The sequence below is a fragment of the Lepidochelys kempii genome, chromosome 21 (genome assembly GCF_965140285.1).
Source record: "Lepidochelys kempii isolate rLepKem1 chromosome 21, rLepKem1.hap1, whole genome shotgun sequence".
Lineage (NCBI taxonomy): Eukaryota > Metazoa > Chordata > Testudines > Cheloniidae > Lepidochelys > Lepidochelys kempii.
The window spans coordinates 13220465-13232556 of record NC_136400.1 but is presented as its reverse complement, the minus strand read 5'-3'; the positions used below and the strand labels follow the sequence as shown (position 1 = coordinate 13232556).

General features: G+C 52.4%; 1 protein-coding gene across 4 annotated transcripts in view; it reads left to right on the top strand.

The window, feature by feature from the left end:
- The first annotated feature begins 928 nt into the window (after positions 1-928).
- KCNC4 (potassium voltage-gated channel subfamily C member 4) overlaps positions 929-12092 on the top strand; it is a 49306-nt gene continuing 38142 nt past the window's right edge. For all 4 annotated transcript variants that reach the window (XM_073320021.2, XM_073320020.2, XM_073320022.2 and 1 more), the window contains exon 1: positions 929-2971. In XM_073320021.2, coding sequence (XP_073176122.1) covers positions 2327-2971 — 645 coding nt within the window. In that variant the 5' untranslated portion in view covers positions 929-2326. The remainder of the gene's footprint in view (positions 2972-12092) is intronic.

Here is a 12092-nt window from a genome sequence, read left to right as displayed (position 1 = left end):
CTGATTTATATGGGTCGATTTGCAGAGGGGCTGAGCGCTCACAGTGCCGGTCAGGTCATGAGCAAATTGCTCACCCAGGACCTTGGGCACCGGCCTTGGCAAAGGAGTTGTCCCTTATTCGTTTCCCAAAAGGTGCTGGGGCTCCTTAGCTTCTCCCTGGACAGTCACTAGAAACCACCCAAAGGAAGGTTTTGATGTGAGGCCTCATCCAACATCTGGCAGTCCCGCTTTCCCCGGGGGAGCATTTTCAGCCTAAAGTGCCTGGTGTTGGATTTCCCATGAGGGGGATCCCCCACCCGCAATTCTGGCAGGGGGTCAGCCCAGGCACGTTCTGAACCCTCCTCAAATTTCCCCTGGCCTGTCCCGACATCTTGAAAAATACCCTGGGAGGGATAAAGAGCCCTTTGCCTGGCAGGGCGCAGCGAGCCGGGAGGGAGGGCGTGCCAACGGACATGGGCTGGCTCATCCCAGGCCAGCACTCCAGGGCATTAGGGAGAGCAGGAGACTATCTGCTGACTGTCTCCTGAGAAGGTCACATTGGGCTGCGTGGATTTACACCGGCTGAGGATCTAGCCCATTCTAGCTGCTCCTGGCATCTGTTAGTCTGGCTGTGGATGGAGCTGGCCTGGCAAAGTCGGTGGGTCTGTTTTTAACTCCAGCCTCTGATCTCCCTGGGCCGGTGCCTCCAGAGATCTCCCCTGCCTTTTCCCCCAGGAGAGCATGACATTCCCACCCCGCCCTGGAGTGTGGCCAGGCTTAATTCATGGGGGGTAACGTGCTGGGAGATCCCCAGATGGTCCCGGGGTGTAAACTCCCTAGCCGGGTAGAGATGGAGGAGGGTGGCTAGGGGCGGGCTGGACTGATCAATACAAGGCGCGCTGAAGGCGGGGCGGGAAGGGTTAACCAGCTCGGAGGAGAGGAGAGAGGGGCTGAGCCTGGAAAGGCAGGAGCCGCGTATAAAAGCAACAAGCAGCCGACGGCATTTCATCAACCCGGCCCCCAAACAGGGCTGTGCCGCCGCCCGCGGGTCTCGGATCGGCCCCCACCCCAGACGCAGCCGCCACCTGCCGCGCTCCCTCGCTGGCGCCCTGCCGGGGAAGGTGGCGAGCCCAGAGAAGGAGCAACAGATCTCCCTGCCCCAGCCCCGGGAAGCCAGCGCCTGCTGGGTGATGCAAGAGGATACTCTGGGTGTGAGGAAGCTGCAGTTGCCACAGGCCAGCCCAGCGCCCCCCGGATCGCCTCCTTCCCTCCCTCCCTCCCGCCGAGCCAAAAAGTGACCGTGAGTTGGCAGCGAGCGAGGAACAAGCGGCTCCTGGATCCCCCCCATCCACGCGAGCGAGCTCGTCTCGGGGCTGGAAAAAAAAAACAAAAAACCAAAAAAACCCAACCCCCAGCCTCGGAGACAGAGGCAGACAGAGCCCGGGCGAGGCTCCTGGTCCTAGCAAGTGTGTTTACATCCCCCCCGCCTGCAACTGACCCAGATCCCAGAGACTCCCAAGCCAACCCTCGGCTCTCTTCTCTCCCCGAAGCGCGCCTGGAAGGGGAATCCAGCCGAGCTGGGGGGACGGCGTGTTTCCCCCGCCCCAGCCTCAAGCCAGGATCCCGGTGCACCCGGTGCTGTCTGCTGGGGAGCGGATTCTATGGAGTGTCTGACAGCAGATGAAGGGGGAATAGAAGAAACCAAAGCCAGCCGTTCTTGTTGGTCAGGTATCTACTCCTCTTGTGTATGAGAGAGAGAGAGATCTTCCTGGAGCATCGCTCTGAATCACTTTCCTTCCTGCTCTTCCAAACTTTCAGATCGATCTTAAAGCAGAGCAAAGCTCTCCCATCTTTTCCCAAAGACTCTGGTTTTTGGATTGATTGATTTTTTGCCATCGCCAGCAGAGAGAGGAAGACAGACACTTGCTGCGGCTGTTGAAATCTCTCTGTCTCTCTCTTACTCAGATTTATTTTTGTGGCTTTCCCAACAGCCACTTCTATTTGCTCCCCGAATCGAAGTGCCTTTTGACGCTACTTTCCAGCTTGCAGCCCGGTGGCACGAGCTTCTGTCACTGTTCTTCTCTTCCCGGTGGGGATTTCCTCGTTGCGGCTTCCTGGTGTTTGGAGCAAGGGCACCAGGCCTTCGTATTGCCCCCTTCCTTCTCTCCAAAGCAGCCACCTGCGCCCAGTCTCCTCCTCCAGAGAGAGATCCATGAGGCAGCCAAAGGGCAGAGCTGTCTGAGGTTGGGGAGAGAGAAAGCTGAGCTCCCCCCCACAATTGCCCTTCTGTCCCAGCTCCTTGCTCAAGGAAGGGTGTTTAGAGGGCATTTCCCATCCACCTAAATCTATGATCAGCTCGGTGTGTGTCTCATCGTACCGTGGACGCAAGTCTGGGAACAAACCACCCTCCAAAACATGCCTGAAGGAAGAGATGGCCAAAGGGGAAGAGTCGGACAAGATCACTATCAACGTAGGGGGCACCAGGCATGAGACCTACAAGAGCACCTTGCGGACGTTGCCCGGCACCCGCCTGGCTTGGCTGGCCGACCCCGATGCCCAGAGCAACTTCGACTTCGACGGCAAGAGCAATGAGTTCTTCTTCGACCGCCACCCGGGCATCTTCTCCTATGTGCTCAACTACTACCGCACGGGCAAGCTGCACTGCCCTGCTGACATCTGCGGGCCCCTCTTCGAGGAGGAGCTGACCTACTGGGGCATCGATGAGACCGACGTGGAGCCCTGCTGCTGGATGACCTACCGGCAGCACCGCGACGCCGAGGAGGCACTGGACATCTTCGAGAGCCCCGAGCCCGGGGCAGGAGGAGAGGAGGCCGAGGAGGAAGGGGGCAGGGAGATGGCCCTCCAGCGCTTGGGCATGGACGACCGGTCGCCGGGGGCTGCTGGGGCCACAGGAGGGCGTGGATGCTGCCGCAACTGGCAGCCTAGGATGTGGGCGCTCTTCGAGGATCCCTACTCGTCCAGGGCAGCAAGGGTGAGTTTGCGAGAGACAACCCCGGCGGGTGGGTGGGAGGGGAGAGAGGGATCAGAGCAGGTGCAGGGTCATTGACATGCATTGGTTCCCCCCTCATTCATCTGCTCCCCGGGCCCATTGGTTCACCCTGTCATACATCTGCCACCCCTCCATGGGTGCCTCGGTTCTCCCATTCATCTCCCCCACCTGAGCTGCCTTGCTGCCCTCCCCATATTTCCCCCTAAGGGATGCTGACTCTTCCTCCCTTCCCCCACCCATGCTCCTCTCTAACTTCCTCTACTCCACTTCTCCTGCCGTGCATAGGGGGTGGTTTCAGCCACAGAATGATCAGCCGCCAGCCCCCGACACCAGGCCAGCACACGTCCCCGGCTGCCATCCCACAGCCGGTGGGGACTGAGGGATTGCCAGGGAGAGTCCTTGCCAGCCCTAAATCCTGGCAGAATTCCAGGTGGCTCCGGAGGCTGGTGGATTATCCAGTTCCTCTTGCCATTCTCTGTGGATCTACATGCTGAAAGTGGTTTAATGTCATAAGGTTACGGCAGGGAGTCCAGGACTGGAGTGCTCTCACACCCAGGCCTGCCGACATGGACAGACCCACAACACGCCCACACAAAGCCTGTCTCTCTCACACACACATCTGTGCACGTTAAGGGGACTCATGCAAACGCACCCACCCACACCCATCTGTACATATTCAAATACATGGAACATCCCCATACAAACTCTCCTGCCTGTTCCTTCACTCCCGCGTACCAGAATCCCTACCGATGAACACACTGGCATAGACACACCCCCATATGCATGAACACAGACACATCCGTGTGTACACAGCAACACAAACACACAGCGTATCCCTACCCAATCCCATAGAAGCTCACCTGCACCCATCTTCACCCTCACACACACCAGCATGTGCTTCTCTTCGCACACTCCTCCCCAAGCCCACACACCACCAACTCATACAAACACACACTCATGTGCTGCCATGCAAATCCCCATCTACCCCTGCACCCTCGTCCGCTCCTGTTTGCACATCCGTTCCCCGCTTCACACCCAGGTCGTAAATACCATCAGGCTGACACGCTTGGGAACGAAAAGAGGGTTTGACATTCCTTGCAGGAACCGCACTCAAACCCAGAGAGTGAGATGCTCCTCCGGAGTGTTTCCTTTCAGCTAAAAGAGAAACCCGACAGACACCAGAATAAAATGCTCTGGCAGCAACGGCCTTTCCAGAGAGACCCGTTCTAAAGAGGGAACCAAACCTCCGTCCCCTCTCTGAGGGATCTCTGGCTTTGAGAGCTGCTCCAAAACAGACGCCACTGAAAACAATTGCTTAGGAGTTTTTTGCACTGCATTTCCCTCACGCTGAGCTCCTGTTTTCCAGGCCGGGGTGCTGATGATGGAAACCAGGCATTGGGTATTTCTTATGACTACTCCAAGCCAGGGGGAGTGGCGCACTGCTATGATAGCCTCGGGGATAGCTCATTGGGAGCAGAGGTTGATGTCCCGGGTGCAGTGGGTGGGAGGCTATAGCGTAGCTAGGTAGGCAAGTGACTATAAAAATGGCTCCTCCTTATCCTTTATAATAGAACGAGTCTACGTAGCATATAGCTGCAGTGATCTTGGGCTCCTTTCGGTAATGCTTTCCATTCCACTATCTCACAGCATTTTGCAAAAGTGTGGGACAGCAAACGGTCCTTTTTTCCGGGAAACTGAGGCACCGAGCAGTGAAATCACCCACTCCAGATCGCTCAGAGCCAGGAACAGCTCGTGGGTTCCCTGATTCTCAAGTCAGCAACTGATCCCCTGGATCACTGGGGCAGAGTAACTAAAGCAGGGAGCCATGGTGGGTGGTTAAAGGACTGGGAGCAAACTGGGGCCATATCCTCAGCTGGCATAAACGGTGTCCTTCCAAAAAGCCATACTGGAATTTGGGGGTGTTTAAACTGGGGGCTTTGTTTCCAACCCATCTTTAGCTCTCATAGTCACCTTTACTCTGACCTACATCCGTAGCTGTAATGAAGTCAGTGGAAGTGTGCTGAGGATCCAGACCTCTCTTTGTAACCTGACAGGCTAGGGGCTAGAAGAGCGTTTAAACGTGGTGAAATCTAATCAGGTTCGAAAGCCCTTCTCGAGCCAGGCCTTGGTATTCCACCTGCTGGATTCTAAACAAATCCTTCTGCCTACTGGACTCTGTGCTTGGAGGAGAAGGAGCCGGAGAGTGTGACCAGCCGGTTCCCTCTGACATCTGTGTTGTCTTGGCAATGAGCTTTGCAATCCTACTTGCTTTGTTGGGGCAGGACTTGTCAGTGCTTAGCCTGAATCTCCTCTCCCTCACCCTGGTGTAAATCAGGAGTAACTCCATTGGGTCTCATGGCATTATGCCAGTGGTAGTGTGAGAGGAGAATCGGGTCCACTCCCCATCCATCCCACGCACCATTTTACCACAGCTAAATAGGACCCACTGAGTGGAAATGCACCAGTTACACTGGTGTAAGCAAGGTCAAAAGTTGGCCCAAGTTGTTTTCTCAGAGGATGTAATTGACTTGGTAGGGCCAGGGAGAACGTATGTGGCAACGAGTTGGATGTGGAGGTGACTCCCCTGTAGCTATATAGGATATATAGGTACAGGGCCATACCCTCAGCAGGTGTCAATCAGTGTAGCTGATTTGCACAGTGAGTCTTGACTCTTTGTGTGACTGTGGGAAAGAGAGGGGAAAGGATCATATCTTATACTTAAGCCGCAGCAGGCCACCTCCTCAGTGGGTGTCAATGAACATAGCTCTGCTGAAGATAATGGAGCTATACTGATTTACACCCCTCGTTGGGAGTAATGCCCCACCAGCTTACGTCTTTGACAACAGTGCAAAGTGAGTGTCAAAACTCGACCAAGTCAGAATGGTGGTGTTTTACACTGTGTGCAGGTGTAAATGGTGGCACGAGTCCCGTGGACCATCAGTCCTGTTAACTAATGCACATCTCACCCCTATGGGGAAGGTAAGTATTATCGCCATTGCAAGGATGAGGGAAATTGAGGCACACTGTGAATCGCGGGAAGAGCTGAGCAGAGCAATCAGCATCTCCTGGCTTCCTGTTCTGTGCTCAGTCTCCAGCCCCCTCTCAATTTATGCAGCATCTTTCATCCTGAAGGATCCCGAAGAGTCTTACAAAAATTTGGATCGAATTCTGCTTTACTTACACCAGTGTCAATGCAGAATAACCCCACTGAAACCATTGGAGTTGCTCCAGATTTCTAGCAGTGTAGCATAGAAAAATTTGGCCCTTTATAGAAAATTTGTCACCCACCACCAAAATACAGCCACCTCTAAGGTGGAGCATGGCAGCTGCTTACCTAACACTCCCTGGAAGATGGGCGCAGGAAGCATCCAATATCCACATGAAGTAGAAGGGAGAATTTGTCTTTGTCTTATGGTAGTGCCTAGAGGCCTCATGGTGCAAGGAACTGTACAAATACTGTTCAGTAAAACAGTTCCTGCCTGTAGAGTTCATGATCTAAGCAGACAAAACAAGGATTACTGTTCCCACTGTAAAGGAGCTGAGGTGTAGGGAAATTAAGTGATGTGCCTACGGTCACAAAGGGAGTCAGTGGCAAAGCCAGGAAGCTAGTCCAGACGTTTTGAGTTGCTAGCTAGTGCAGTAGAGAGGAAGGATGGTCCAATGGTTAGAGCACTGGCATCGGACTTGAGAAAACTGGATTGAAGCCACTGCTCTGCCCCAGATTTAACCTCTCTCTGTCTTCGTCCCCCTTCTGTACAATGAGGATAATAGCACAGCCAATAACAGGGCCATATAAGTACTATAGAAGGCTAATCACGAGGCCATCCTTCCCTGGGTGGATCTGCTGACTCAGCCTGTCCTGGGGCTGGCATTACCCCGGTCAGGTGAAAGGGAGCGTGCGTTCCCGAAGTGACAGAGTGGCTCCAAGGCTGCTGATGTGAGCTGAACCCTGAGTAAATCTAGTGCACTCCAGTGCTGGAAGGGAAGTGACGGACGCTTGGTCACCGTAGCTCGACTAATGCATCCCACTTGGCCTGCAGGCCTCCTCGCCAGCGGCCGAGCATTCAGACACCCTGAATTTGAGAAATAGATTGCTCTGACAGAAGCTAAGCAAAAAGTAAACAGGATGGAGGGGTGGGGAACGGAGCTGATGAGAGATACCTGTTGCCTAGCTACGGGCCCGGTTCTTGCTTACTCGAGTCCTGTTTCACCAGAATCACAAAGTCCAGGGTGTCTGGGGTTGTGAGCCAGCTGATGGGCTTCCGTCTCCTGCCCTGTTTATGGCCCCGGTGCCCCACCTTAGCCTTTTTCAGCACAGTGCTATTGCCACACGGTGCCAGCATTTTGCCTGGTTACCTCTGTGCCCAGCACAGGGTTTCCATTGTTGGACTGTAGTTTAGGGCCTTAGGACTGACGCTGTGTTGCAACAGGCAGGCAGGTCTGCTGGCTGCTTTATTTCAGCCATCCAGCCCGTGCCTTGCATGTCAAATTTATTAGATTTCGCTCGTCGATTTACCCGACAATTTGGGATCAGCTGGAAAAAATTATCCTTTGGATTTCTGTCAAAACATGCCAGTGTATGGAGATCACATCTGCCCTTCCGTTAGCTGCCTCTGTTGATGGCAGGGCAGAAGCCAGTTATTTAATTCATCTGGGAGCCTGATCCTTTCCTTCCCCACAGCACTTTCCTCTCTGGATGTTTTTTCTCAATGGGTGAGAATGAGATGGGCTGTGATGTTTTCCCAGGGCAGTTCCAAGGAAGCAGAGTGAGGCTCCCTGGTCGTGGAAGCCAGGTGGGACAAGTGCACGGCCCAGGTCCACGGTTGGAGGCATCTGTGATGCTATGTGAAAGGAGGATGCTGTTACAGAGCCAGCGTGGCTGAGATTGGAGCTAGGAGGTGACAGAGACGGGAGCCTGATTCCTCTCTTTCTCATCCCAGTGTAAATCAGGTGCATCTCCACTGGGCCTGATTGCTCCCTCACTAACCCCAATGTGAGTCAATTGTTACTCTACCGATGCCAACAGAGTTACTCCAGTGTAAAACAAGTGCAAAAGAGAGGAGACTCAGGCCCATGAGTGCTTAACCCTTCCTGTGCCAGAGTCCAGATGTGGAGCGTCGAGTTCCCTTTGGATTAAAAGTGTAGGAGAAGGTGGGAATAGAAGATCTCCCAAGCCGAGCCACAGTCCTTGTGAAGCATCAAGACTGAAGTGTTAGGAACAGATGAGCTCTCCCACTCCTTGACCCAAGGCTCCTTCCTAACCAGCCCTTTCACTGAGGGTTACTTCTGAAAGCCACAAACGCTCTTCAGGAGCTGGATGGCTCAGGGGATTGCCAGTGGCTTCTAGAGGCTGATCAAAAGGTCATTGAAGTCAACACAGAGACCAGGGCGAGTTTCCAATTAAGGCCCTTGAAGCGTTCCCTCCCCCGATCACCGATTCAAGTCCAGCTCAAAGTGGCAGCGATCAGAAGCTGCTGCCAGGAGGTTGTTTGATGGCCAAGGAGAAATGAGATGACAGTATGCTGATGTCACAAAGACTACCATGGCCGTTAGCCTTCCCCACATCCCAGGGGAGCTGTCACTGAATGGTCCTTGGAGGCTGAAATCCCCTCTTAGTTCTGTCCAGGGTAGAAACCTCATGCTGCCCTTGTCCGTCTCTGCAGCTAAGTCCCCAGAGCTGCCCACCTGGCATCTTTCACTGGCACTGGCTTCAGCCCTTTGGTCGCTGTCTGACTCAAACTCGTGTGTCCTGCTCTAGAAGTCTCTGGACAGCTCGTCTCCAGGTTCTTCTCTCTTCTTTACCTACGCGTTCTATTTTCACAAGCGACGCAAGGCAAAGAGAGGGGGTCGCAAGAGAAAGACCAGGCTGCTTCCCTTGAGATGGAGATTCGATGCCAGCCTAGCCTCTTGGTATTTAACCTTCTGCTAGACGCTCTGCGTTATCTCTGCATTAGCCTGGCAGCAAGAAAGGCTGATGGAAATGAACCTGGCTAAATGACTAGAGCACCCAAACTGCACACAGCAATTTTACCCCCAGCCTGGGGATTGTGAGACCCCCTAGAGCCCCTTTTGGAGAAAGTAGACCTGTCTAATGCAGCTAAACTGTAGCTCAGGGCACTTTGCTTGGTGCAGTGGCTGTGATATTGCTCTGCTCAGAGTTTGTGGGTTGGGTTTTTTATTAGCATTTCATTCTCCCTGCACCCATGGAGCTTGGCAACTGACGTAGCATCTGCTTACAAGGCTCCCCCGAGCATTTAATCTCTTTCCCCTGTGGTAAGATGACAGCATCAGTGCCCGCAGGCTCATAGACCCATTAGCTCATCTATCTAGTACAACTTCCCTAGCACTGGTGCAAGATTGCGCATAAGGACATAAGAATGGCCCTACTGGGTCAGACCAAAGGTCCATCTAGCCCAGTATCCTGTCTTCCCACAGTGGCCAATGCCAGGTGCCCCAGAGGGAATGAACAGAACAGGGAATCATCAAGTGATCCATCCCCTGTTGCTCATTCCCAGCTTCTAGCAAACAGAGGCTAGGGACACCATTACTGCCCTTCCTGGCTAATAGCCATGGATGGACCTATCCTCCATGAATTTATCTAGTTCTTTTTTGAACCCTGTTATGGTCTGGGCCTTCACAACATCCTCTGGCAAGGAGTTCCACAGGTTGACTGTGCGTTGTATGAAGAAATACTTCTTTTTGTTTGCTTTAAACCTGCTGCCTATTAATTTCATTTGGTGACCCCCTAGTTCTTGTGTTATGAGAAGTAGTAAACAACATGTCCTTATCTACTTTCTCTACACCAATCATGATTTTATAGCCCTCAATCATATCTCCCCTTAGCCGTCTCTATTTTATTTTCTGCCCCCCACCCCCTTCTGTGGAGAGAGCTTGATTCTTAGCTGGGCATAGCTTCAGCACAGGAGACACTGTGTTTTCTAGTCTTGTATTCTAGATGGGTCAGTTGGGGTGGGCGGAGGGGAGGTATTCGTACACTTCCAAGCTCCACATGCAAAATGAGCCCTGCCCACTTTAAGATGCCACGGTGCTGCTCACAGTAAAGTATGCAGATGTTCTAAATATCTTCTGATGTGTTCTGTTGAGGCCCCCTTGGTGGGACTTAGAAGCCCTCCTGGGCTCTGCTAGGCTTCTCGGGCTTGGCGCCATCTTGAATATTGGGGGAAATGAGTGGTGACAATCTCTCCCAAAATGCCACCCACTTGTGGCACCAGAATTCATTCACATGTAATATGTCTGCTTTCTAATATGCTCCTTCCCCTTCCTGTCTTCCTTGCCTCAGTCAGCAGTGAAGTGGTTTAACAATGTTGACATCTCAATGGTCATTGTTGGGAATCTGATTCAACATCCCAATGAGGTGAACGTGACAGGTCATGCCGCTCAGAGGTAGTGTTTCTGGCTCTCTGCAGACAGAGAGTGTGTCTGGCACCATGAGAGTCAGCAGCAATTGGACACTTAGCTCCGACAGGCCCATGTAAGACGCTCTAGCCTTAAACCTTGAAATCACAATGAAATATTTTGGGGTCTGGAATTCTCCCATGACGTGATCTCCCTTTGCTCATGCTGGGGCCTTCTAAATAGCAGGCTCAAAAAGGAGCTCTTTAAAAAAAAAAAGCACTTTGACAAAGGTCGGAGCCAAGGTAAAGATTATGGGCCGGATCCTCAGCAGATATAAAACTGGAGCAGTTCCACTGACTTCAGTAGAACGTCACCAATTCACATCGCCTGGGGATCCAACCCTTCTGTGTTTAGAGGATAGTTATACTTGCCAGACCTGATTCTGATCTCCCATACGTTGGGTCTAAAACCAATGTAGCACCAATGTCTTAAGCAGAGTTATTCCAGATTTACCCTGGTGCAAGAGAGAGCAAACTCAGGTTTGTTCTGTCTTTCCTGTAGTCTTTTGGGCTTGATTTGGATCTAAGTGACAGTGGTGTAAATCTGGAGTCAGTCCTTTTGAAGTCAATAATCCTGGGCTGGATCTTATTAATTGCCTATTGACTTCAACAGAGCTACATCAGTTTTCACCAGCTGACGAATTACACTGGTGGTAGGGTAAGATCAGAATGAGGTCCTTTGGCTGCCACCTTCTCCGTCTCTCTCCCTGTGTCTCATTCATTCCATCTTCTTCTCCTTCTGTGTGCTGCGGGAGAGTATCTTTCCCTTTAGTGGTTCTCTGCACTGAACACAGTGTGATATGATGTCATTCATTTCTGATTGCTCTGTTTTCCTTGGGGAGCCCAGAATGGGGCTCTGGGATACAGATCCTCTCAGCCTCCCACAGCTTGGCTCGAGTCTTGGCATTTAGGACCAGCCCCTCCACTGGTGTGAACTGAGGTAGCTGGAAGCTGATTCTGATTCACTCCAGTTGAGGATCTGGCCTGTAATTTTTAACTGTCTTGCGGTGTCATGGTCTGATGCAACAAGGTGGTCAAGAGAAAGTCTGACACACAAACTGGTCCAGTTCTCTTGACTAGAAGAGACTGAGCACTTCACTTGGCCCAATCCTGCTCATGTTGCAGCCAGTGGCAGGGAGTTTTGCTAACAACTCCAATGGGAGCAGAATCAGACTTGTATAAAATGCTACAGGATGCTGCATGTCACTTCAGTGCAGGTCAGGTCCATGCAAAGCTGAAAGCCTGTACGTGCTGTTAATAGAGGAACTGGAGAAGATTCAGCAAGCTTCCTCGGCTGGGGCTTTTCTGCTCAGAGGCTTTTCAGGTGCTTTTGGAAACAGATGCTCTGGATAATGGACTCATCATGAGCTCATCCTATCAGGAAGGAGGCTGATTGGGGAATAAAACCCATTTCTTCCGCAGAGCATTTGCTTTCCAGCTTATTATTTCGGGCCCATTTGCAGTTGCTTGTGGTCTAGATGAATGAGAAGCCTGACTGCTGTCACTGTTGGTAGAGGTGCTTAGCAAAGCATTTGAAACCAGCAACTGAAGGGTTAAAGGTCTGTCTAAGGAGCACGGGAAAGCCAGCTTCCTCCTGTGGTCCTATGGGTTTGGGTTGCCTGCACTGCCCCAAGACTCCAGAATCATCCCAGAGCCAGAATTGCTCTGGAACAATTGTAATTTGCAGC